This window comes from Oncorhynchus kisutch, linkage group LG4 (assembly GCF_002021735.2).
Source record: "Oncorhynchus kisutch isolate 150728-3 linkage group LG4, Okis_V2, whole genome shotgun sequence".
NCBI classification, from domain to species: Eukaryota; Metazoa; Chordata; class Actinopteri; order Salmoniformes; family Salmonidae; genus Oncorhynchus; species Oncorhynchus kisutch.
The window spans coordinates 18,800,713-18,827,665 of NC_034177.2; the positions used below are offsets into that span (position 1 = coordinate 18,800,713).

Below are 26,953 nucleotides of genomic sequence, written 5' to 3' on the forward strand. Positions count from 1 at the left end.
CTGGTGGCAAATATTTTATTATAGTTTGACCATTTTTAGTGCTCACTTCGATCTGCACAAATGTACCAATGCACCTTATTCTCATATTAACAGCCATACAGACTGATGTCCGATGATTCCGGACCAGACGATATATTGAAGAGCTTTTTCAGCCTTGCATCAGGCTATCACTAAGTAATCAGGAAAACAGACAAATGAAGAACGCTGTGTGTAAATTCACATTAAACTTCTTATAACACTTCACTGGTTCGTTGGTCACACTCAACTTGTAACACCTGAAATTGACCTTTAAAATATATGACCACATTGCAAGCAGGTGATTTAGATGGAAAAGAGGTAAGTAGAGTATCAACAATTGTATTCATTATCTGCAACTGACCTACTATAGAAATATCATACATCTCACTACTTTTAGAGCACAACTGTAACCAAATAAAAACATATTTAGAATTTTCAGAGGAATATAATTTCTGTATTATGGCACTAAACATGAAACAAACTTCAAACTTGAAAAGAAAACAAATGAAGTCAATTGACAACAAATTTCCATGACAAAGGACTAAAAGTAATTACACATCCGTGACCAACAATGTTCCATCCATAGAAATATGGGCCTTTCCCTTTCCTGCTGCAGTTTCTATTGGGTTCGGAGCTGGTAATCTGGAAAAGAAAATGGAAACCAATATCATTAGTGATCTAATCAGTAACATCAATTTAGCACACAGTCATACACGGATATTGACGGATATATAATAAATCCGTTTGGCCATAAAAGCTAATGCTTAGAGAAGCCGTTTTCATACCCTACACTTCCACCTTAACCTCAAACACTCACAATGGAAAATAATTCATCAAAATGAATTAGTGTTTCAATATTATTCCTAGAGCCAAACAAAAGAAAACCGGATGTGTCTCTTGGGAGCTGGCTCCACCCACTGTAAAACTAACAGAGGACAAGTATGTATGAGATAACTGATTCAACCAACAGAACCAGCTCAAGGATAAGTTTCCTTATTTTGCTTCCCTAAGACCAAAGATTGTGTGTAAGTAAGGAGATGTTGAGTTAAGTTTCCCTGGTGCTTTGCTTGGCAGTATGAGTTGTAAACAAACATCTTAAATATACAGATTTACAATGGGAAGCACACAGCTGTGTCGAGTTTGGTTTCTCTGCTCAGGCCAAGTTCTGACTGCTTATCTGTTCAGGAATCTCAAGAGTTTTGAGTAGAGGTGAGCATGACATCCACACTCCCCCACACACACACCCCATCCACCCACACACTGGCTTGTGTACTTCTTTATGTTTGTGGACTTTGTGTGTCCTCTTACATGTCACAACATGGGAAAGCAAGCAGCATGGGCCGGATTTAACGAGATCAGTACAGTCTGTTAGTAGAAACCTCTCCAAAATCACTCTTTAGCCTAAGAAACAGCGTCAATGTATGTAATAACAATTTTTTTTAAACAGTTATGGAAACAGTGTGATGTGTAGAACATTAGATGTGGAGTGATGAAATGGTTTGCCCCCCAAGCCCAGCGTCTGGTTTTAATTTGCCTTGAACCGTATCTGCTTTAAGAGCAATTAAGTGCAAAGGTTAAGGTGGAACAGTGTTTATGTGGTTGCTAGGGGAACCAAGGGCACTTTGAACAATAGTGCATGGAGCCCAATAGTATTGTTATGTGACGTAAGTTGACTTTGAAACACACTACTGACATATTTGTAATTTATTTGTGACGGTGGTTGGAGAAATTCTGTGCCAAATTCAGTAGTTATGAAGAGTCTAACACAGACGCCCACAAGTCCCTGCCACACACACGCTTTAAATTTCACAACATGTTTACTTCTAGTGAAACTCAACGGTTCGCTTTCTAAATGTTGGGATTCATAGTTAGTTTGAAATACTTTTTTCATGTGCATAAAACAGAAGACTTTTTTAAACATTTAACAACTAATAAACTTCAAAATACTACTACTCTGTAATATGACATTTCTTAAAAAATATGACACTTTTAACAGAACTCTTATCCCGTCTTCACATCAGTCTAAATAACAGACTCAGATGAATGAACTATTTTTAAATTGTAGCAAGCACATGCCGCGGGCTAGACAATGGTTCTACTGGTTTCTCCCCTTCGTAACCATCAAACACATGCTGGTTGTATGGCGTTTGAGAGAGAACATGAAAAGGGGTAGAATAAGACAGCTTAAGTCTAGGACTACTTTGGCTGTGGTAATTGATTGGCTGTGTTTACAGGCCTTTACTGCCCGCTCATGGGAGAGCTCTAATTTTGTCCTATGAGCCCCTCTCCCCAAAAATGTACGCACACAGTTTTTCTTGTGGAGATGGAGACAGTGCGTGGCTTTGCTGACTCAGGCTCCTGGCCATTCGACACTCACACAGGGACACGCAGATGATGTGCCATTCGCACGCTGTCGTCCACAACAGAGTGCTTGTCGGTGCAGGGGTGAAGCTAAACCACAGACCTGTGACCCTACAGCAACCGCCATCAGCATGCCAATCAGAACCTGAGGCCACATCAAGGCCCCCAGGCCACTACAAATCTGACAAGGATTTTCAATCAGCCTGAAGAAAACACTAGGCTGCCAAAGAGATCAGGGCCTCTAGTTGACTTAGGGACACTGCTGTACAGTGAAGTGTATCACTTCCCCATAAAATAACACTGCTCCTTTTTAAAAGTGATATGAAAGGTGGATTTGAAGTACTTCGTCTTTCATTGTTTGATAACAGAGAAATATGTCATATAGGCTGGGCATAGGTCAATAATGATTCACTTCTTTCCCTTTGACGTTGTAAATGTTAATGAATGAGATTAATAAAACCACAGGGTGCCACGCTTAATATTAAGGATGTCTAACTACATTTGCTCTTTCAAATGAATATATCTCAGACTGAATCATCTGACAGTTAAGGCTGCATCACTTTCTTGAACAAAATAAAATAAAATGGTTGTGTGGTAGCAGTCTGCGGTGGACACTGGCAAGGAAACCGTCTGGAAACGGGTGCCCAGTGTGGCAACTAAAATCCAGAGCTCATCAAGATGATGCAAGTACTCAGATCAGGTGGCGTTGGCTTGTATTCAGTTGGGCCGTTGGCGGTGAATGTGGACTTAAAACTTGGCACTGCCCAGAGATGTCGCATCTTCCCAGTTAATTACAAACACCTTCACACATAGTTCATAATTACACATCAGTGATGTACTGTGTTGCTTGATTGCCGTGACAGCTTACATAAACACATTAAGTTAATAACAGGTTTGATGAACAATAAAGTTGGATTTTGTATTAATTAGGAACAAACAAAAGCTCTAGTATTCTTTGAACTCTAAGTGGAACAAATGGAATACGCCACACATGCACATGACAAATACAGATGCTTAGTATGGAAAAGGGTGGCTAGAACTTTCCTTTTGGTGAGATACAACAGTGCAGTATGCTGGCAACATTCTTAAATATATATATTTTTTATGTGTATATGCACAGTACATCTACTGCAGGTATTCAGCGATCCACTCACAGTTAAGGTCTAACCTCTCCAGTATGAAATCTATCACCCATACTTAAGACTTCAGACTCCAGCCAAACGAGTCAGACTCTCTCTGCTACCGCACAGCAAGTGGTACCGGAGTGCCAAGTCCAGGTCCAAGAGGCTTCTAAACAGCTTCTAACCCCAAGCCATAAGACTCCTGAACAGCCAATCAAATGGCAACACGGACTATTTGCATTGCCCCCTCTCCACCACTGCCAATCTCTGTTGTCATCTATGCATAGTCACTTTAATTAACTCTACCTACATGTACATACTACCTCAACTAACCGGTTTTTTAACTGCACTGTCGGTTAGGGGCTCGTAAGTAAGCATTTCACTATAAGGTCTACACCTGTTGTATTCGGCGCATGTGACTAAGAAAATTTGATTTGACTTGAGTAATTCAACAGACCCACTGGTGCTTGTTTTATTAAATCTTATCAGAACCATTTAGAGAAAATTACACTTTCAGTTTCAGCACTGCTGAATTCCCCTACTTGGCTAAATGCACTGTCAATAACCCAGTGATAAAAGGTCAACTTTGAAGAGCAAGGGCATGCATGTGTAGTCCCTGTGGGCTGCCTACATTCTTAATCCGCCAACCCCAAACCGGAGGAGTCACCTTCGTTTGGCAAAGACCTCTCTGGCCGGCCCTCCTCTCTCGCTACGCTAGCAGGTTCTCACAGTCCTCTGGAACCACAAAGCTTCCCCCCACGTGTTTTCCTTCACTTTTTTTCCACTCTTAAAAAAGAATGATTCTGCACCTCTGGCATTGACACTTAACTGCTTCAGCATATCTTGGTTCTATCCCTTCTCGCAGACAATGGCAGTGGAACTCATCTATTCAGAGGGATTGAAACAAAACTCTTATTGCCAGGCCTCATTATACTTCCTGGTGAATATGGATCACTGGAGATTAGGCTTGAGCGGTATACCATATACACCTGGCTATTTTGAACTGCTGTCAATGCTTTATTTGGGGGGGGGGGGGGGGGGGGGGGGGGGGGTTGAGGTGCCCTAAAGCTCAGGGGGGCATGTTACGCCACTGCTTATAACTTAACTATGTAAGATGTGCCAAATAAAGTATCTCCATCTCAGGGCTCCAGCGATGCATTTGGTTTGCTAACTTGCAAGATCAAGCTGCTTGTTTACAGCAGAGACAATAAATCCCCTCCTGGATAAAGATCTCTGCTTCCTAATTTTGTTTTGTACCACAAAAAAAAAAAAAAATGTAAAAAAGCACTTGTGTGCACTGCTGGTAATACTATATACCCCGTTATGGTACAGGAATGGTATGAAAGCAGAGCTCGACATTCAGGGCTGCCCGAGGCCCAGCAACCTCTGCCGAGCTCACCTGGGCAAGTTAATGAAGCTTTCATATGGCCGCTTGAGCCAGTACATTTTCAAACTCCAAAACAGAAAATAATGAATATTTGTATTTATTCCTTAATCTTCAAGACATCTGACACTTCACGTTATTTATTAAATCAGCATTCGGTTTCCAAGCGGAGGAAGCCTTCCCTCTCCGTCTCGAGTGAGCCCCGCCCCAGTAGGCTACGTCCTGGATACACGTGCAGACACATCTCAGCGGAGGCGGGAAGCCCAATTCAGAACATTGGCACATGGAATCCACACAATCACAGAATAAAAAGTCCTCCACCTGCTTTTCAGTCTTTTTTTCATATCAGACAACATCGTACACAGCGATGTCATTAGCAAAGAAAGGTTTATGTAGGCCTACACTATTGAACTGCTTGATTGTCAAGTTTATATAATTGTTTAATAACAGATTCATTTCTGAAGCTGTTAAGTAGCTATGTTGTTTATCAGCTGAATATCCATTGTTGGGTGGCAAAAGCGCACAACTCCTCACACAGCTGATCGCTGAGTGGAAAATAATATGTTCTAATAAGCCCAGTCACTGCACAACATCTATAACTGCAATCTCAGAAAGACAACAGTTTTGATTGCAATTATTGAAAAGAGCCTGACCACGGCTTTTCAGCGCTGTAGGATTCATTTTCAACTCCATCTTTACCGCATTTGGCGGTGTTTTATAAACGAGGTGTCTGGCATGACAACAAAAAGTACCAGCGGGAAGCGCGTCGGCCAGTTGAATGCATAAACGGTAGGCCTATGTTCACTGGAAAATGCAAACAATTACACAGTATTTATAAAAACACTAAAAATCACATGATTAGTGACATTGGGAGTTTTTTTACATTTAGCAAGCAACAAGGTGATATTTAGAGTGTGGCCTAGCTAATGAATAGCGTATTGTGGTTAACAATGCAAAAGAGCAACCCCATTCTTCAGCCATGTAGTCACCATGCTACATCCATCTGACTTCAGGTGATAATGCTTATTGCTATAGTAGCACACCTGCCTGATAATATGGATCATGTACACACCCTAAAGATATTGCAATATATTATTGGGCTCATTTCAAGAGGAGAATATTACATTTTAAACAGTTTCATATGTTAAGGCTATTGTCATCCTTGAGAGGAGGGGGGGGGGGGGGGGGTAAATAGTATAAATATCAGATTTTATTCATTAGCTATAATATATATTTTTTTAAATGAAACATGAAATCACCCACTATTGGAATTCTGCACGCCACGTGGTACTGGCCCGGCCTGCCACTGACAAATTTACCTGAATGTCATACCCTGGATACCGCCCAACTCTACTGGAGATACAGTTTGTCAGTTTAATCTACTTTTATTGTAGTAAAAAGATTGACATGAATTCCATCAGCGAGTCAGTGATTCCAAATAGGCTAGTCTTCAACTGTATCTTCAAGTCACACGCGCAGACAAAAACAGACACAGGACCTGTAGTCTGACCTTGCAGAGCAGACAATAGACTGCGCGGACCAAAAGACTCAACCCCCCCCTGATTGACAAAGTATCAAAACAAGCGCCCAGTCAAGTGGAGATGAATGCCTTCCTCTGGTTGAATCGGAGATAATTAAGATTGGCTGGGTTTGCTCTGCTTTATAATTCAGACAGCCATTCGATGGGGTGTAGTACAGCATGACAGCTGGCCAGTGGCCGCCAAGAACAACGCTATTGCCTGGCTACTTCCTTCCTGCCAATCAGAGGTGGGAGGGGCCCTGTCTCAGACCATCTGCACAGATAACCTTATCAGGAAGAGAGGCCTGGAGAGACGGACTGCAGACTGTACTGTAGAACCTCACAACATGATGTACTGTACAGTAGAAGAGGGGAGAGAAAATAACCAAATCTACTAGCGTTACAGACCCCTTGCTAGCAGTGAGTCTCCTAGATGTAGTCCATGGCAGGGAGAAAAAAAGTTATCAGAAGAAACATTCAGTGCTGCAATTACTAAAACTATTGAAACCAATAAAAAGGCCAAGACATTTAATGTGAGGGGCAACAGAGCAGGAGAGCCAATGGAACCACGGAGGACCGGAGCAGAGCCACATGGCTGTTCAGATACATGCACAAGTCAACACATAGGATTGATGGTAGTTGACAGGGTGTTTTACATGCAGATGTTTAGTGGGTGGTATGATAATGAGAGATCATTATTACAGTATAATAGGCTGAGATTAAGTCTTCTTTGAGAGAAGAGTGTGAATGCTTATTATTATTACTACATGGTGTGGAGAATGTTCAACCTTACCCCCGTTCTGTGTGATGTATCGAACCCATGGCAGAGCCTGGTAGCCACTCTTCTCAATGATCTTCAGGTAGCGCACCTAAAAACAAGACTTTCATCACACAGAGCAAATCGTGTTTCAAGTGAGGAAGGTGGGGGGAGGGGGTTGTAAAGTACACTATAATGAATAGAACTAAATCAGGTTTACTGTATATGATACTGCATTGTTTTTACCAGGATGATTTTGTTGTTTATATTCTCTCAAATACTAACTTTAACAATGCCACGTTTCAGGCAACAACCACAAAGGTCAAATATGCCCTGGCTGAAACACAAGTCAATGTCTGCAGATGAGAACTTCTCACATTCCAGAAACAAGCTGGTATGAAGAAGTGGTTAAGAACATTTTCGATATTAAAACAAAAAGTGGGGAACTAGCACTTCCCGGTCCTATGTGAAATTTCATAAATTCTTCAAACTACAACCTACTGAATAAGATCCACCAAGGGAACACATATTGCAAGAATTTACCAAATCCAAATTGAGCCATACCACAAGGGGGCTAACTGTTCAATAAAGCCTTTTATCCACTTCCCTAGAGTTAGATGAACTTGTGGATACCATTTTTATGTCTGCGTGTAGTTTGAAGGAAGTTGCTCACTTGCGTTAGCGCAATTGCCAACTAGCGTTAGCACAATGGCTAGAAGTCTATGGTAACTGCTAGCACGTCAAAATCCAGAAGTATCCCTTCAATATGCTTATCTTCGTGGTGCTCATAATTAATTGAGCTTCATATTCCCCCATTGTTACATGGCTGGGCTCTCATTGAAACGAGGACCACCTTCAGGCATTCAGAGATTCTAACAGAGAGTGGGGGGGATTAAGTCTTAAATCTTCCCCAAGATAAAACACTTGCAATAACAGCCCAGAGAAATACACTGACAGGCAGATTTGACAATGTGTAAATGGACTCAGCACACCACACCGCAGCCCAGCTCTCTTCACATAAAAACTGAGATTTTTATCAACACCATATGGGGAAGATGATAGTTTTTGCATTTGGGAGTGAAACACTTACACCAAGGGTACCATCAATCATAACTGGGCCATAATGAAGAAAGCCAGGACATCACAGGACCTTAAAGGCTCCTCAATGAGCACCTCTAGGTCTGATCTGTCTGGTGGTCCCGATGAAGATGCAACAGGCATGCAGTCAGCCACCCAAACTAAATACTTGATCTTCCTCTCAGAAAGAAGTGAACACTGCTAGTACTAGGGCACAACCTACCTCCAAGACACACAATATTGCTTTGTCTCATAACAGGCAACAAAGAAACAATTGATGTAGTTCTGTCCTTGAGCCGTTCTTGTCTATTAATGTTCGGTATTATGTCAAGTTTTGTGTTGACCCCAGGACGAGTAGCTGCTGCTTTCGCAACAGCTAAATGGGGATCCTAATAAAATACCAAAACAGCTACAGAGAGGGGGCTGCTGCATTCCCCTATGAAAAGGCTATTTCCCATAAACTGGCAACCTAGTAGGATACAAACACAATTTACTCCACCGAAGTAAATCTGTCTGCTGACTTGACATTATTCATGTCAGACTAGCGCTGTATTTGGACTGTAAATCTCCTCCCATTTGCGCACAACGCCAATTCCAAGTGTAATTTAAGATCTAAAGGGTGTTTGAGGCAGATCACACGACCGATACACAATGCAAAATGAATAGGTCTATATGCATATGGGAGGAGTTTCTGAACTGTCTCAGAGCTGTGTGTGTGTGTGTGTGTGTGTGTGTGTGTGTGTGTGTGTGTGTGTGTGTGTGTGTGTGTCTGCAGTCTAGACAGTAGAGGCTCTTCTCATTGTGAGAACAGGAGGATCTCAGTGCTGGCATGTCAAAGCTAACATCAGTCAGGTCCAGTGGTTGTCATTGGCAGAACAGGAGTGCTAGCAGTTAAAGCAGGCCTACAATACATAGACCTACATAACAATAAAGATTATGAATGACGTACAGTACCGGTCAAAAGTTTGGACACACCGACTCATTCAAGGGTTTGTCTTTATTTGGACTATTTTCTACATTGTAGAATAATAGTGAAGACATCAACACTATGAAAAAAAACATATGGAATCATGTAGTAAGCAAATAAGTGTTAAACCAATCAAAATATATTCTATATTTGAGATTCTTCAAAGTAGCCACCCTTTGCCTTGATGACAGCTTTGCACACTCTTGGCCTTATTGATACATTCATACTTTAAAATCAGCAAGAATCACCCTAACCTTTAGTCTCATCTTGCCTAAACGTGGTACCATAACTGAGCCTATTCAAAGTTCCCTAATATTTCATAGTTTCTAAAGTTTTAGTCATCAAGAGTCAGTGAGAAACCACCAGATACAGAAATAGTACCCACAGGGTGAAACAAGGACAAAGCATTATTCTACTTCTGACATCTCCAACATTAGTTGACCTGTCTACAACTCTACATGGCCTGTGGTGAAATTGGTAGCTCCATATTCCTACACTACCAGTTAGTCACAGACAGTAAGAAGGTTGGCTGATGTGATTCTGTAATAAAAAAACAGCTAAATCGAGGTGTAGCCTACTATACTCTATGTCTAAGTTGTCTGGAGCCTTACAAATTTAGATGTTTGTTGTTATAAACTACTGTAAGACCAAAGCAGACATGATTTGGCAACATTTTTCACACAGTTGGTAAAAAAGGTTTCAGACAGATTTGGAGCAAGCTAAATATGCCATATTTCAAGGACACCCTCTTGAAATACAGCATATTTAGCTTGGGGATGAATGTGTCCTCAGTCTTCAAGGATGTCTCTGATGGTACAGAATGTGAATACAGAGACAGTATATGTTAATAAGTGTTTTCTCCAGGCTCTGGTAGATCATTCACCATTTCAATAGCTCTTTGCCTCATGCTGATCAAATCAATAGCTTCAATTAATGCTGAAGCTAAAATAGGCACTGAATCTGTCAACCAGGGTCCAATAAACTTGTTTTTGAAGTTCTTCTTTGAAACAACTAGGTCTACATGACAGCTCTACTGCCTACTGATAGATGTCCAATAATAAAATAAACAGAAATAATTTTATTTAACCTTTATTTAACTAGGAACAAATTCTTATTTACAATGACGGCCTACTGAGGAACAGTGGGTTAACTGTCTTGTTCAGGGCCAGAACAACAGATTTTTACCATGTCAGCTCGGGGATTCATTACAGCTTCCTTTTGGTTACTGGCCCAACGATCTAACCACTAGGTTACCTGTGCCACCCCAAAACAGGAACAACTGTTTATTTACATCAAATTAAGATCAAATGATCATGTGCTTTCAAAACTTACAGCAAAGGCACATCCATCAATCACTTTCTTGGGCACCGGAATATAATATCTATTTTTCAGGATATCTGTCATGTCTGTGCCAAACACAATTCTTATTTTCATACACAGTACAAACATGATATGGACTATGATGTATTTATTGTACAATTTATAGTACATGAGAACTTGCAGTTGGTCATGTGTTCTGTTCTGATGGTTGACTGGGCCTATATGGAGTACATCTCTGAGGGGCTGGTGGGTCACGCCACTGTGTCTGAAGGGAGGGGGAACCTAGCTCTAATTATCCCCTTGAGGGGGAAGATGAGCCCTGATGTGGCTCCCCTACCATCAGCAGGTTATAAAGAAAGAATGCAGCCCCTGCCTCTATAACAGTCCAACCACTCTGGTGTTAAACTTCCCTTTTCTACCTCAGATGGAGTATGGCTGAGCTTGATGCACATCTGCCTGTATGCCTGGCAAGGCTGGCAGTGGGGTTAAACACCACTTTGATATGCTCTGATATACCACACTGTATAATTAAGGAGCTGATGTGGTTCCTCTTTCTTTTCTTTTTTTGCTGGTGCCGCGTGTCGTGTGCGAGAGACATGGGAGCGTGGAGAGAGTGAGCACGCACAGTCACACACATACGCTCACACATGTAGCCAGGCATACGCAGAGGCACGCACACATATGCCCACACACCAGGGTTTCCGTTAGGAAAATGTGACGAAGGACACTTGACTGGCAGCATTTTAATTTACTGGACATTTAAGAAATGTACCGGACCAATATGCATTGGATGCATGACCTGATTAGGGCGTACACCCACAATGCTCAGAATGACTGAAATCACATGCAGACTACAGTAGGCCTAATTCATTTTAACAGAACAGGATGCAAGTGTGCGTCCTTAACGAATTCCGATCCCAATTGACTTTTTCTCAGCCAACAAGACGAGAAACGAACAGCAAAAATCAAACCTGTGTCAATCTACGATCCTCCATAGTAGAAAAGTATACCTATTCTATTGGTCAGCTTGTCGTTCTGTGCAAGAAATAAATAACTTATGCCAAACAGACTGGAGGTTGTCAGATGATTGATCCCAAACAACCAGTAGGCCTAAGCTACACCCAAAAACATTTAAAAAGCAATGAGGCTCATACAACAGATCAGAAAGTTTTGCTTAAAATGTTGATAAACTAGATTGAACAAAAATATAAACGCAACATGAAACAATTAACCATTTTACTGGCTTAGAGTTCATATAAGGGAATCAGTCAATTGAAATTAATTACATTTAGCCTTAATCTATGGATTTCACATGATAAGTCCAAGCTGCCTAAACGTTCCCTCCATGCTAGAAGAGATCCTTGGTGGCGTGCGGTGGGCTCAGGGGTTCTGCACAATTCAAGAGGACCTGGAACACCAGCGAAGCGGCCTTGGGGTCAGCCAGAGACAAACAACACAGTGGCTCAATCAAACTCCCTAAATAGCAGCTTCCAGCGGCATCTCTGATGATGTCTCCATTGATCTCTTGTTGAGTGAGTTATTTTGAGGAGCTGTGGTTTACAAGCAACTCTTTCCTCAAGGTTCCATTACTGGGGTTAAGTAGGCCAATGTGTTGCTACGTTAACGAGAGCATCTTGGAGTGATGATGAAACCTTTCAGTGACCGTTCTCTGGTAGAACATAACAGGAAGACACTATCAATATCTCCGTCGCTTGATTTCATTACAAAGTCCCTCATTATCCATTAGTGGCAAAACTTCCTGATTTCCAGAGAAATTCAAGCAAAGTGTAATTTAATCCCCTGCCTCTCAATTATGTGTGGGATGTTATTGAATGTGCTGCGTCCAGTGCAAAACATGATACGGGTCGTTTCACCTCAGAAAGCACTAGAGGATTGACACCCACCATCTCAGATTGGTCTGAAATTGTTTGTTGTTAGAAACAGATACAATTACCATAATTGCAACATTCTGTTGAAATATAATTTGATCTGAGAAATTCAACTAATTGGTTGCATGCAAATTTACCATTTTAATTTATAGGATTCACATCATATTCAATAAATATAGAAACTAACATCTGATTTGGACGAAACTTTTTTCTAACAACTAGTTCAATATGAAATTATCAGAAGCCCCCCATGGACCCACCACACCAATCCTCCCCACACCAACAACAGGTAGTACGGAGGTGCCGGAGTACTGCATCTTCATCCTATGTAAAGTTTCTCCAGTGGATTTGGTGATGTTTTTCTTCACCTGTTCAGAGAAATGAGTCACAACTGTGAGAAGCATTGGAGTCAACATGGGCCAATATCCATGTGAAATGCTTTCGACACCTTGCCCAGTCCCTGACAAATTTAGGCTGTCCTGAGAGCATACAAAGACACGAGGCGAGAGAACCCCCTCTGAGCCAATGAAAAGGCTTTCCTTTGATTCTCTGGGCTACAAAGTAATTTCCCTGGTGGCAGATTTGGAGGTTGATTGGATCTATCAGGGGACCCACAGCTACCAGAGGGCTGTCAGGGAGAGAATGACATTGACCCACAACAATACAGACCTGCACACTGTACTGTGCTCCTAATTGTTCTTCTCTTAACCATCCCATCAACAAGCTTTGACCATTATGTCACAGTATTTGTCAAAACAATGTCTCAATGCAACAAGGCAATTTTGAGTGCTAAAAGCAGTGTGTGTGGATCGTTTTTTTTTTTTTTTTTTACTTTTGGGGGGCAATTGCCTAATGCTGGCTATTCAGCACCTGTGCAGATCTTTCTGGATACAGTGCACACATTCTGCTGGTTCACAGAAATAGAGCAACTTGTCAACTCCTAAGCTCTCCAGTGTAGCTTTGTGACAGAGAGACCAACATCTCTGATAGAGACCCACCAGGCAAACTATGGTGATGAAAGGATGTTGTTCTCCCTGTGTTAACTGACAGTGTCATACAGTATGTAGTCAAAATACTACATAAACAGCACCAGTCGCCAAAGCAGCAAACCAAGCACACCAAACCAGACACACCTCAGGTCTCAGCTTGAACAGCCAGACCTCATATGTGTTACAATAGCTCCATCATGTGTTAGAATGATTACCCGTTTCCCACTACTAAAAGCAACAAGACACCCCTGGTGGATAAAATAGGTACTTCAGCGAGGAAGGCATCTTACCTGGATGCCAGAAGTAGTGAAGTAGGGGATCTCAAACTTGACACTGATGGGGGGCTTCCCCTCCTTGTCCTCTGCTTCCACACTGGGCAGACCGAAGTGTGCCCTCATCAGATACTCCTTACCCCCCTGGGACAAGATGAAAGAGCAACAGTTAGGATCATGGTGTTGTTTTTTTTACATACATTTATCCAGGTTAGTTGTGACACTTGAGATCTGAATTTGTGGTTATGATGTTCAGTCACTCAAAGAACCCCACTTTGAAACTATGGCCTACTTTAGCATGCAGTCCAGTGTGTTGTTGTACTAACCGGGAATGACTTAATGGACCAGACGACCTCGCTGTTCTCTGGGATCCACTTGACACTGCCCACCGTGGTCTTGAACTTGGGCGAGTCGGCGTCTGTGGGAACTGGAATGTGAATCTCCACATTGTTGGCTGTGGACCGCCTCTTGAACTGACTCTTAGCCTGAGTGAGTGAGATCAATATATTGTATTTCAGAAGATCATGATTATTGTGTTTATGATAGCTTCGTGGTTAACTATTGATTTGATACCTAAGCACACTGTTATCTTAGCTGCTGGGTAACGTTGCAGGGCTGGTGTTTACCTTGATCATGTACTCGATCCTGCTGTGGGAGTGTTTCTCTATCACCGACTCTATCCAGATCAGGGGCTTCACCTGGGGACAAAACATTTCTAAGGCTTAAAAAAACAACTTCTCAACAATACAACGAAAGGGTCATTTCTGCTTTGACACGTCTTTCTCATATATGCATAAAAAATATGAATACCTTAACGCTGAAATCTGCATAAGACGAAACAGTGCCACTGTTCACCACAGCGCATGCGCATGTATTATTGTTTTTGTTGATGACACCAGATGAGAAGCATCCAGCATCGTAGCAACAACAACAAAAAGTACACTCTGCTGCGAAATACATTTTCTATACACAAAAATATTGGATACTCAACAAAAATAAAACGCTACATGCAACGTCACTTATTTTACTGAGTTAAAGTTCATAGGAGGAAATCAGTCAATTGAAATAAATTCATTGGGCCCTTAATCTATTGATTTTACATGACTGGGAATAAGCAGATAAGCAGCTGTTGGTCACAGATAACTTAAATTACATTTTTTTTTTTTTTACGGTATTCGTCACGGTATTTTTGTGCATTCAAATTGCCATCGATAAAATGCAATTGTGTTTGTTGTCCGAAGCTTATGCTTGCCCATTCCATGGGGCACTCTGTTCACAACGTTGACTCGGCAAACCGCTCACCCACACACCACCATACACATGGTATGCGGTTGAGGTCGGTGGAACGTACTGCCAAATTCTCTAAAACAACATTGGAGACGGCTTATGGTAGAGAATTTAACATTCAATTATCTGGCAACAGCTCTGGTAGACATTCCTGCAGTCAGCTTGCCAATTGCACATTCCCTCAAAACTTGGCATTGTGCTGTGTGACAAAACGGCACATTTTAGAGCAGCCTTTTGTCCCCAGCACAAGGTGCACCAGTGAAATCATAATGCTGTTTAACCAGATTGTTGATATGCCACAGCTGTCGGGTAGATTGATTATCTTGGCAAAGGAGAAATGCTCACTAACAGGGATAAAAACAAATGTGTACAAGATTGGAGAAAAAAGCTTTGTATGTAAGTAAAATATCTGGGATCTTTTATTCAGCTCATGAAACCAACACTCTACATGTTGCGTTTATATTTTTGTTCAGGGTATATTCACCTGTTTGAAGCTGGTGTACAAAACCAAAAGACACAAAAACGAAACTTCAGAACGGGAAGCATAGAAGTAGCACAAAGAACAGATCTACAGCTTTGTACACTTGCTTTCGGGAATGGGAATGAAAGGTCTAACTCACATCTCTGAATTTGGTCGGTTCCCCAACAAAGTAGCTTTAAATCCCCGCTGAATATGCATTTTTATAAAGCTGCTTTTAATGTATGATTTCAATGTATGACTTTATTTGGCCATCTTTTTTCATTCTCCTTCCTCCTGTCTTTGTTTCTTTGTAAGTTTTATGATGTGAAGCACTTGTATTGAAAAGCGCTATACAAATAAAGCTATCATAAGGGGTTCACAGCGAAGCTATTGTTATTCTTAGATTATTATTATGTCCTTGATATGGTCAAAACTTTGGCATACAATGAGTAACTTCGTCAAAAAGAATTGTACTGATTGGCCTATAGGTGGCACTGTTATAAGCAATCTCACTTAAACCCTCATATCCACAATCCTCATTGACCTTGAGACCAAAAAAAATGATGTACAGTTGAGGTCAGAAGTTTACACACACTTAGGTTGGAGTCATTAAAACTCGTTTTTCAACCACTTCACAAATATCTTTTTAACAATCTATAGTTTTGGCAAGTTGGTTAGGAAATCTATCATTTTTCCGACAACTGTTTACAGACAGATTATTTCACTGTATCACAATTCCAGTGCGTCAGTATATACACTAAGTTAACTGTGCCTTTAAACAGCTTGGAAAATTCCAGAAAATTATGTCATGGCTCTAGAAGCTTCTGATAGGCTAATTGACATCATTTGAGTCAATTTGAGGTGTACCTGTGGATGTATTTCAAGGCCTACCTTCAAACTCAGTGCCTCTTTGCTTGAAAATCAAAAGAAATCAGCCAAGACCTCAGAAAAAATAATTGTTGACCTCCACAAGTCTGGTTCATCCTTGGGAGCAATTTCCAAACGCCTGAAGGTACCACGTTCATCTGTACAAACAATAGTACCCAAGTATAAATACCATGGGACCACACAGCCGTCATACCGCTCAGGAAGGAGACGCGTTCTGTCTCCTAGAGATGAACGTACTTTGGTGCGAAAAGTGCAAATCAATCCCAGAACAACAGCAAAGTACCTCCTTGTGAAGATGCTGGAGGAAACAGGTACATAAGTATCTGTATCAACAGTAAAACGAGTCCTATATCGACATAACCTGAAAGGCTGCTCAGCAAGGAAGAAGCCACTGCTCCAAAGCCGCCATAAAAAAGCCAGACTACGGTTTGCAACTGCACATGGGGACAAAGATCGTACTTTTTGGAGTAATGTCCTCTGATCTGATGAAACAAAAATAGAACTGTTTGGCCATAATGACCATCGTTATGTTTGGAGGAAAAAGGGGGAGGCTTGTAAGTTGAAGAACACCATCCCAACCGTGAAGCACGGGGGTGGCAGCATCATGTTGTGGGGGTGCTTTGCTGCAGGAGGTACTGGTGCACTTCACAAAAGGAATGCGTCATGAGGCAGGAAAATTATGTGGATATATTGAAGCAGCATCTCAAGACATCAGTAAGGAAGTAAGAAACAAGATTCTCTGGTCTGATGAAACCAAGATTCAACTCTTTGCCCTGAATGCCAAATGCCACATGACCATGGCAGCATCATGCTGTGGGGACTGGGAGACTAGTCAGGATTGAGGGACTGATGAACGGAGCAAAGTACAGAGAGATCCTTGCGCTCAAGACCTCAGACCCTAAGCACACTGCCAAGACAATACAAGTCTCTGAATGTCCTTGAGTTGCCCAGCCAGAGCCGGGACTTGAACCCGATCAAACATCTCTGGAGAGACCTGAAAATAGCTTTGCAGCGACGCTCCCCATCCAACCTGACCGAGCTAGATAGGATCTGCAGAAAAGAAATACAGGTGTGCCAAGCCTGTAATGTCATACCCAAGAAGACGCAAAGCTGTAATCCCTGCCAACAGTGCTTCAACAAATTGCTGAGTAAAGGGTCTGAATAAATGTGATATTTCTGGTTTTTATTTGTAATAAATTTGCAAAAATGTCTTAACTTGTTTTTGCTTTGTCATCTTGGGGTATTGTGTGTAGATTGAGTCGGGAAAAAAACAATTTAATACATTTTATAATAAGGCTGTAACATGACATGTGGAAAAAGTCAAGGGTTCTGAATACTTACCCAATGCACTGTATATTTATTAAAGCCCTTTCAATGGAGAAACTCCATTATTAGTCTAAGACTACACTTAATCTTTGTCTGAGAAAACAAACTATAATGACAAGCCCATCTTATGCAATTAAAATGTCCCGTCGCTGATACAGTACATACGTGTGTGTTGAGGCGGTAGGACATGAGCTCAAACTCTCCATCGGGAGGAATGAAAGAAATGGTGCGGTCATTCTCAAAGCGGGACAGACGCACACACTGATGGAATTTGGTGTCCTCCAGCTCCACTGATTTACTCTTCCCTCCTGTGATCAGCACAGCAATAGAACAATATGGAGAGTTGGAGAGGGCATTAGAGGATTGGACTTGGTACAAGTACAAAATGAAAAATGAAAGCTATGTTTAATTGAAATAGATTAGAGGTAAGAGCTGAATCCTAACTTGAGATGTGTGCACTAAGTGTCTAAAGTTAAGGCTGAGATTCCACACAGAAACAGCTTTGAAATCTACATGCATTTGTCTTTTAACTGAACTGTAACCCATCCAGTGACAAACAGTGCAGAGGAACTCACGGCCAGTGTTCTCAAAGAGAACTTTGTCGTTGAGCCCCAGACGCAGCTCGGGCATCCCTGACAGGAACACCCGCATCTTGATGGAGCCCACGATCTCACTGCGCAGCACGTTACCATTCGCACTGACCTGCACATACATGAGAAAAGGAGAAGTATTAGACATTTTACAAGAATTGCTCAAATGTGTCTAAGTTCAAACGGTTGATAGTATTTCAATAAAACACTGAATGATTTTGTCATAGACAAAAATAAACATTGCAAGGCACGACTGTATTAGAGGGAAGGGAGTGTTAGAACACGACATGACAAGGCGCCTCACCAGAAGATTAACAGACTCAATGACGTCCAGGAAGACTTCGTTCTTCCTGTACTTGATGCCTTCTGACCTCCAGGACACTGCGTTGGTGACGGTTGCAGGGGGGCGCGGGCCCCCCGTGTCTAGCTTGTGCCCCTCTTGGGTGATGTACCTAAAAACCAACAGAGACAAACAGGGTGAGAGGATAGGACAACAATGACAGATACCACTCTGTCTGCAGCCATACTGGGTGTTTGGGTGAAATTCTAGATATATGGTGCATACACTACTGTAGATCACTACGTATCATGTGTTTAACTTGGAGGAATATGAAAATCTTTAATGGAAGCAAAACCTGGGTTGGTACAGAGTTCAGGAGACTGTTTAAGGGCTGGAGAGGATACTCACTCTTGAAGGATCTTGCTGTCAGTGGTCTGGGGGTAGCCAAAGTCCATCAACTCATCCATCAACTCATAGATGATGACAAAGTTATCTCTGATACTCTCCTCTTCCAACTCCTTAAAATACTCTGAGAAAACCTGAAGAGACAAAGGACTTGAATAAAGTTACCCACCTGCATTTTCTCATGAAGTTGGTAGTAGTGCTTCATATAATAATTCAAAGACAAGAAATGTGTTATAGCTAACCAGTTAAACATCTGTAATAACCTATGGGTAATAATTGGCCAAATAAGACTACGATTTATGACCCAAAATATGCAATTCACCTGAATAATTTTGTAGAGGAAAGAGAAGACCAATGAGACGCAAGCATTTTTCTTAGACGTTGCTACAACTGATTGAAAATATGTTAAGGTGAAGTTGATGTGGGGCTGATAAGTAAAACAAACATGAGCTGGAAAAGGCGGTCAGTTTGAGAAATAACTGAAAGTGGTATTTACTGGAAGTGATCCTTTTGTGAGCTCTAAAGGAGTAGTAGTATATTTGACCTAAGCATTCAAACCAACCATCACTCTCGCTTTTACCAATTTTGGAAAGGCAAAGGAATATTGAGGCAGTAGTTGTAAACACATTTTGTGAAAGGATGAGTGAGTGGCAGTAAGGATACGGTACAGGTTGTTGTGTTTGATCCACATGAAGCGGACACCTCCATGGGCCAGGATAGGGGATAAGTTACCCTCCTCCTCTCTGTCCATGAGGATGGGCATAAAGTGCTCAATCTCTGACATGTCCACATCTCCTCTGTAGTTACGGCAAACCAGAACCTGAAAAGGTGAAACAAAACAGGAACTTACTCTCACTTTCTCTATCCATCATGTTAGGACATCTAAATGGCATGTGTCTACTGACGACATCCTGAACAGGAATCACTGGCATGTCAAGTGTCCTTGATATGGAAGACAAAAATCTACATGCGTCATCATAATTGGACTATGCATTTGAGCCGTCACACACAGCGGACAGTTTTCTTAGGCACACCACCCCGTTCAAATGGTTTGCTCCCATGTACGTTGAGTGACGTGGACGTGGCTTGCTATAAAAAGCAGATAGAGGCATTCAGTTAATGTTCGATTGAACGTTAGAATGGGCAAAGCGAGTGACCTAAGCGAATGATCATGGTATGATCGTCGGTGCCAGGCGTGTTGGACTTTCTACACGCAACAATGTTTAGGATTGACTTAGAATGGTGCAACAAACAAAAAACATCCAGTCATCAGCAGTCCTGTGGGTGAAAACAGCTCATTGATGAGAGGTTGAAGGAGAATGGCAAGACTCCTGCAAGCTAACAGGCAGGCCACAAACAGGCAAATAATGGCACAGTACAACAGTGGTGTGCAGAAAGGAATCTCGTAATGCATAACTCGCCGATCCTTGTCACGGGCGGGCTATTGCAGCAGAGGCCCATACAGGGTTATCAGCAAAAACATGAAAAAGCGACTTGTGGGCACGCGATCACCACTGGACAATTGAGTGGTCGGACGAATTCCAGTTCCTGTTGCGTCATGCTGATGGCAGAGTCAGGATTTGGCATAAGCTGTATGAGTCCATGGTCACATTGTGGCTGTGTCAAAGGTACAGGCTGATCACGGTGGTGTAATGGTGTGGGGAATGTTTTCCTGGCACACGTTAAGTCCCTTAATATCAATTGAGCAACGTTTCCATGCACCGAAGCATTCCGGCTGTTCTGGAGGCAAAGGGGGTACCGACCCGTTAGGAGACGGGTGTACCTAATAAACTGTTGGTGGTCATGACAACCATGGATTATAACACCTCTCGGCAGGCTTGTAATACAGCCTACTATTCACAAGGCCACCACCATTATCATAATCATCATCATGCAGAATTTGTCTTTAAGGCATCACGTGATCCAATGAAACAGTTCATTCAAAACCAGTCCAGCTGGTGGGGTAGCTAGCTAAGTAATATTACTTTCCCACGGTTTTCAAAGCACTACTGATCTGATCATTTCAAAAGGAACATTATTACGTGATCAATGACGTCCGAAAATATGTTTGATCACATGGTTTTTCAAACGTGTTGCAAAATGCGAGATGACACTGAGAACTCTATGATTCCAAGCTGCTTTCAAGCACAGACCTCTACTGGACACCGTACTTACAATGTACCATAGTTAGTTTGCCTAATTTCAGTGGGTGTGACAAAACAGGCAAGTGAAGTGTAGAGAATTATTTTACTTTACCTTTATTTAACCAGGTAAGCTAGTTGAGAACAAGTTCTCATTTACAACTGCGACCTGGCCAAGATAAAGCAAAGCAGTGTGACACAAACAGAGTTACACATGGAATAAACAAGCATACAGTCAATAACACAATAGGGAAAAAAGAAAGTCTATATTAGAGGTCGACCGATTAAATCGGAATGGCCGATTAATTAGGGCCGATTTCAAGTTTTCATAACAATCGGAAATCGGTATTTTTGGACGCCAATTTGCCTATTTATTAAAAAAAAAAATATATATATATATATATATATATATATATACACACACACATTTTCATTATTATTATGTTTTAATACCTTTATTTAACTAGGCAAGTCCGTTAAGAACACATTCTTATTTTCAATGACGGCCTTGGAACGGTCTTGGGGCTAGGGGGCAGAATTTTCACTTTTGGATAAATAGCGTGCCCAATTTCAACTTCCTGCTACTCATGCCAAGAATATAAGATATGCATATCATTCATAGATTTGGATAGAAAACACTGACGTTTCTAAAACTGTTTGAATCATGTCTGAGTATAACAGAACTTATGTAGCAGGCAAAACCCAGAGGACTAACTGTTCAGATTATTATTTTTTGCCTCTGTTCCCTGACTTGTCATTGCCAAGGGATATTTCTTAGGAACCTGTTTTCAGTTCCTACCGCTTCCACTGGATGTCACCAGTCTTTGGAATTTGGTTGAGGTTATTCCTGTGTGCAATGAAGAAGTAGGCCAACTAGGAACTGAGTACACTGTTGAGAGTTGAGCAAGACGTGAAAAGTGGCTCTGGTTTGTTTTCATTCCTGTATTGAACACAGATTGCCCCATCTACAATTTGATCGATTATTAACATTTAAAAATACCTAAAGTTGTATTACAAAAGTAGTTTGAAATATGTTGGCAAAGTTTATAAGCAACTTTTGAAATATTTTGTAGTGACGTTGCGTTTTTTTGTTAGCTGTTTTTTTCTGGATCAAACGCGCTTTATAAATGGACATTTTGGATATATATGGACGGAATTAATCGAACAAAAGGACCAATTGTGATGTTTATGGGACATATTGGAGTGCCAACAAAAGAAGCTCAAAGGTAATGAATGTTTTATATTTTATTTCAGCGTTTTGTGTAGCGCCTGCAGGGTTGAAATATGCTAACCCCTTTGTTTACTGCTGGTGCTATCATCAGATAATAGCTTATGCTTTCGCCGAAAATAATTTTAAAATCTGACATGTTGGATGGATTCACAACGAGTGTAGCTTTAATTGAGTATCTACATGTGTGATTTAATGAAAGTTTGAATTTTATAGTATTTTATTTGAATCTGGCGCTCTGCATTTTCCCTGGCAATTGGCCAGTTGAGACATTTGCGTCCCCGCCTATCCCTAACTAGTTTTAACTGCCTTGTTCAGGGGCAGAACGACAGATGTTCAGCATGTCCGCTCGGGGGATCCAATCTTGCAACCGTACAGTTAACTCGTCCAACGCAATAACGACCTGCCTCTCTCTCATTGCACTCCACAAGGAGACTGCCTTTTACGTGAATGCAGTAAGCCAAGGTAAGTTGCTAGCTAGCATTAAACTTATCTTATAAAAAACAATCAATCATAATCACTAGTTATCATCAACCATGTGTAGTTATTACTAGATATTATCTAGCGTGTCCTGCGTTGTGTATCATCTGACAGAGCATAGAAGTATCTTAAGTATCTGACTGAGCAGCGGTAGGCAGAAGCAGGCGCGTAAACATTCATTCAAACAGCACTTTCGTGCGTTTTGCCAGCAGCTCTTCGTTGTGCGTCAAACATTGCGCTGTTTATGACTTCAAGCCTATCAACTCCCGAGATGAGGCTGGTGTAACCGAAGTGAAATGGCTGGCTAGTTAGCGCGCGCTGTTATCATTGTGTTGCTGGTTTGAGCCCAGGGAGGAGCGTGGAGAGGGACAGAAGCTATACTGTTACACTGGCAATACTAAAGTGCCTATAAGAACATCCAATAGTCAAAGGTTAATGAAATACAAATAGTATAGAGTATTTGTTGCAGGTTGTTCCAGTCACTAGCTGCAGCAAACTGAAAAGATGTGAGACCCGGGATGTGTGTGCTTTGGGGACCTTTAACAGAATATGACTGGCAGAACGGTTGTTATATGTGGAGAATGAGGGCTGCAGTAAATATCTCAGATAGGGAGGAGTGAGGCCTAAGAGGGTTTTATATAGCTAGGGCCAGGTGATTTCCTGAACATGTGACTTGACCGGAACAAAATCCTTAGCCCTGTGCAATACACTTTGTGGAATGTCTCTTTATTAATTGCTTCTACTAATAATTTTTTGGTCCATGTCAGCTGGTTCCATGGGACGATCTCAGGTCCCGAGGCGGTGTCCAAGCTGCGGCCTGTAGAGGATGGCCTGTTCCTGGTGCGGGAGTCCATCCGCCACCCTGGTGATTATGTGCTCTGTGTCGGCTACTCCAGCCAGGTCATCCACTACCGAGTCATGTACCAGCACAGCAAACTGACCATCATCAACACCCAGTACTTCTACAACCTCATAGACATGATAGAGGTGAGGCAGAGATGGATTTGTTATTTAGTTTGTAGAGTCATATGCTTGATGTAGTCAATGAGTGCTAGGAATATGGGAACAAATACTACACTTTTTTTCTACTTTAATACATTATATGTGAATTTGTCCAAATATTTATGACTTCTTCAAATGGGGGGGACTAGATACATGGAGTGCTTTCATTTCTAAAAGGTAAAACAGATCTGTATAAAATACCCACAAAGGTGACATTCTGTACTATCAAATCAAATTGTATTTGTCACATGCTTCGTAAACAACAGGTGTAGATGAACAGTGAAATGCTTACTTACGGGTCCTTTTCCAACAATGCAGATTGAATAACGAGTAAAAAATAACATGGCTGCAGTTGAAGTCGGAAGTTTACACACACCAAATACATTTAAACTCAGTTTCACAATTCCTGACATTTAATCCAAGTAAAAATTCCCTTTCTTAGGCCAGTTAGGATCACCAATTTATTTTAAAAATGTGAAATGTCAGAATAATAGTAGAGATAATGATTTATTTCAGCTTTTTTTTCTTTTATCACATTCCCAGTGGGTCAGAAGTTTACATAGACTCAATTAGTATTTGGTAGCATTGCCTTTAAATTGTTTAACTTGGGTCAAACGTTTCAGGTAGGCTTCCACAAGCTTCCTACAATAAGTTGGGTGAATTTTGGCCCATTCCTCCTGACAGAGCTGGTGTAACTGAGTCAGGTTTGTATGCCTCCTTGCTCGCACACTCTTTTTCAGTTCTGCCCACAAATTTTCTATAGGATTCAGGTCAGGGCTTTGTGATGGCCACTCCAATATCTGGACTTTGTTGTCCTTAAGCCATGTTGTCACAACTTTGGAAGTATGCTTGGGGTCATTGTCCATTTGGAAGACCCATTTGCGACCAAGCTTTGAGTTCCTGACTGATGTCTTTAGATGTTGCTTCAATTTATCCACATAATTTTCCTCCTCTTGATGCCATCTATTTTGTGAAGTGCACCAGTCCCTCCTGCAGCAAAGCACCCCCACAACATGATGCTGCCACCTCTGTGCTTCACGGTTGGGATGGTGTTTTTTGGCTTGCAAGCCTTCCCCTTTTTCCTCCAAACAAAACAACAAGGTACCATGTTCATCTGTACAAACAATAATACGCAAGTATAAACAACATGGGACCATGCAGCCGTCATACCACTCAGGAAGGAGTTGTGTTCTGTCTCCTAGAGATGAACGTACTTTGGTGCGAAAAGTGCAAATCAATCCAGAACAGTAAAGGACTTTGTGAAGATGCTGGAGGAAACGGGTGCAAAAGTATCTATATCCACAGTAAAACGAGTCCTATATCGACATTACCTGAAAGGCCGCTCAGCAAGGAAGAAGCCACTGCTCCAAAACCACCATAAAAAAGCCACACTCCGGTTTGCAACTGCACATGGGGACAAAGATCGTACTTTTTGCGAAATAGGAATTGGAGATGTTTTGGTTTGGAGATGTTTAATATGAGTCTGGAAGGAGAGTGTATAGTCTAGCCAGACACCTAGGTATTTGTAGTTGTCCGCATATTCTAAGTCAGAACCGTCCAGAGTAGTGATGCTAGTCGGGGGGGGGGGGGGGGCAGCGAACGGTTGAAAAGCATGCATTTGGTTTTACTAGCGTTTAAGAGCAGTTGGAGGCCACGGAAGGAGTATTGTATGGCATTGAAGCTCGTTTTGGAGGTTAGTTAACACAATGTCCAAAGAAGGGCCAGATGTATACAAAATGGTGTCGTCTGCGTAGAGGTGGATCAGAGAATCACCCGCAGCAAGAGTGACATCGTTGATATATACAGAGAAAAGAGTCAGCCCGAGAATTGAACCCTGTGGTACCCCCATAGAGACTGCCAGAGGTCCGGACAACAAGCCCTCCAATTTGACACACTGAACTCTGTCTGAGAAGTATTTGGTGAACCAAGCGAGGCAGTCATTTGAGAAACAAAGGCTGTTGAGTCTGCCGATAAGAATACGGTGATTGACAGTGATTGACAGAGTCGAAAGCCTTGGCCAGGTCGATCTAAACTGCTGTGAAACATATTTTCCATAACCAAAAATATTGTATTTTCAGCTGTTTGAAGCTCAGGTACAAAACAGAAAGTAAAATAATGAAAAGTAAAACTTAAGACTGTGAAGCATAGAAATAGCACACATAGAACAGATCTACCTCGTCTTACTTGTTTTCACCGAGAATGACTGATCTAGAACTTACTTTTCTATGCGAATTTTGTTGGGTCGCCCAAAAACCTACATATTGCAGCTTTAAACAATTACTTGTCTTAAGGATCTTAGATAATGCCATAGATTCCTTTTTTTTTTATAGCAAAAAAAGGGATTCACAGCAACAACAAAAAAAGGGAAGCATAATGTAAGGTACGAATCTGCAATATAATGGTAAATAATTGTAGGCTACGAAGATTAGCGACTAACCTTTGCACCATTGAAATTTGATGAATAATGTGGAAAAAACGTATAAAACATCAAACGGTACTTTTCATTGCTGACTAGCAGATGTCATTTACATGAGTCATTTAGCAGACGATGTGAGTTCATACATTTTAACAACAAAAACGTGTACTGGAACCCGTGCGCCTGGCACCGACGATCATCGCTAACGTGCATTGTTACTAAAAGCTCAGCGTAATTAACCGTTTTTCGGCACAATTTGGTAAAAGCCCCAAAGGCTTCAGAAGCCTCGGTTTCCCATCACTACTTTCCCCATGCCAACATAAAGCTCTCAAATCCAATACTCTATATTTTTCTTATAACGTAAACTAGCTAGCTTTATATTGTAAGTTGTCCATCAAACCGTGCAATGCATTATTAGCTAAACATTTTAAATGTGAAACACTTGTTATTTAGCTAGCTAGCTAACGTTAGCTAACCCAAATCTGTCATGTCCTCTTACCTTGCCTTTGAGGTCTAACACGTAAACCGCACTTGCTGACATTTTGCTTCTAGTTCGCCGTAACTTACTACGAGTTGGTGATAAATATATTTATAATATCTAAACAGTACAATATAAAAATATGTAGCGGTACGGTAGCATCCAACTAGGGGTGCTAGGTGTTTTTCGCTACCATTGACCAGGTTTTGTGCACACGTCACTTCACAAGCCAGAAGACACAAAACGTTACATGCTCCACTTCCGGGAAGCTGTCACCGCCTTCTTCTTCTTCTTCGGT

General features: G+C 41.5%; 1 protein-coding gene across 3 annotated transcripts; it reads right to left on the bottom strand.

The window, feature by feature from the left end:
• Positions 1–26,953, bottom strand: LOC109889179 (adaptor related protein complex 1 subunit mu 1). Of its 3 annotated transcripts, XM_020480416.2 has the most exons (12): positions 26,677–26,953; positions 19,574–19,730; positions 19,233–19,300; positions 18,914–19,044; positions 18,530–18,677; positions 18,211–18,337; positions 17,801–17,943; positions 14,301–14,372; positions 14,001–14,159; positions 13,693–13,818; positions 7,197–7,272; positions 1–660 (listed from the first exon to the last, which is right to left on the bottom strand). In XM_020480416.2, exons 1-12 carry the CDS (start codon positions 26,716–26,718, stop codon positions 638–640), a joined length of 1,272 nt encoding a protein of 423 aa, XP_020336005.1. In that variant the 5' UTR covers positions 26,719–26,953; the 3' UTR covers positions 1–637. The 3 variants fall into 3 exon arrangements, with proteins under 3 accessions (XP_020336005.1, XP_020336004.1, XP_020336006.1); XM_020480415.2 differs by lacking the exon at positions 7,197–7,272; XM_020480417.2 differs by lacking the exons at positions 7,197–7,272; positions 19,233–19,300; positions 19,574–19,730 and having other exon boundaries at positions 26,677–26,905.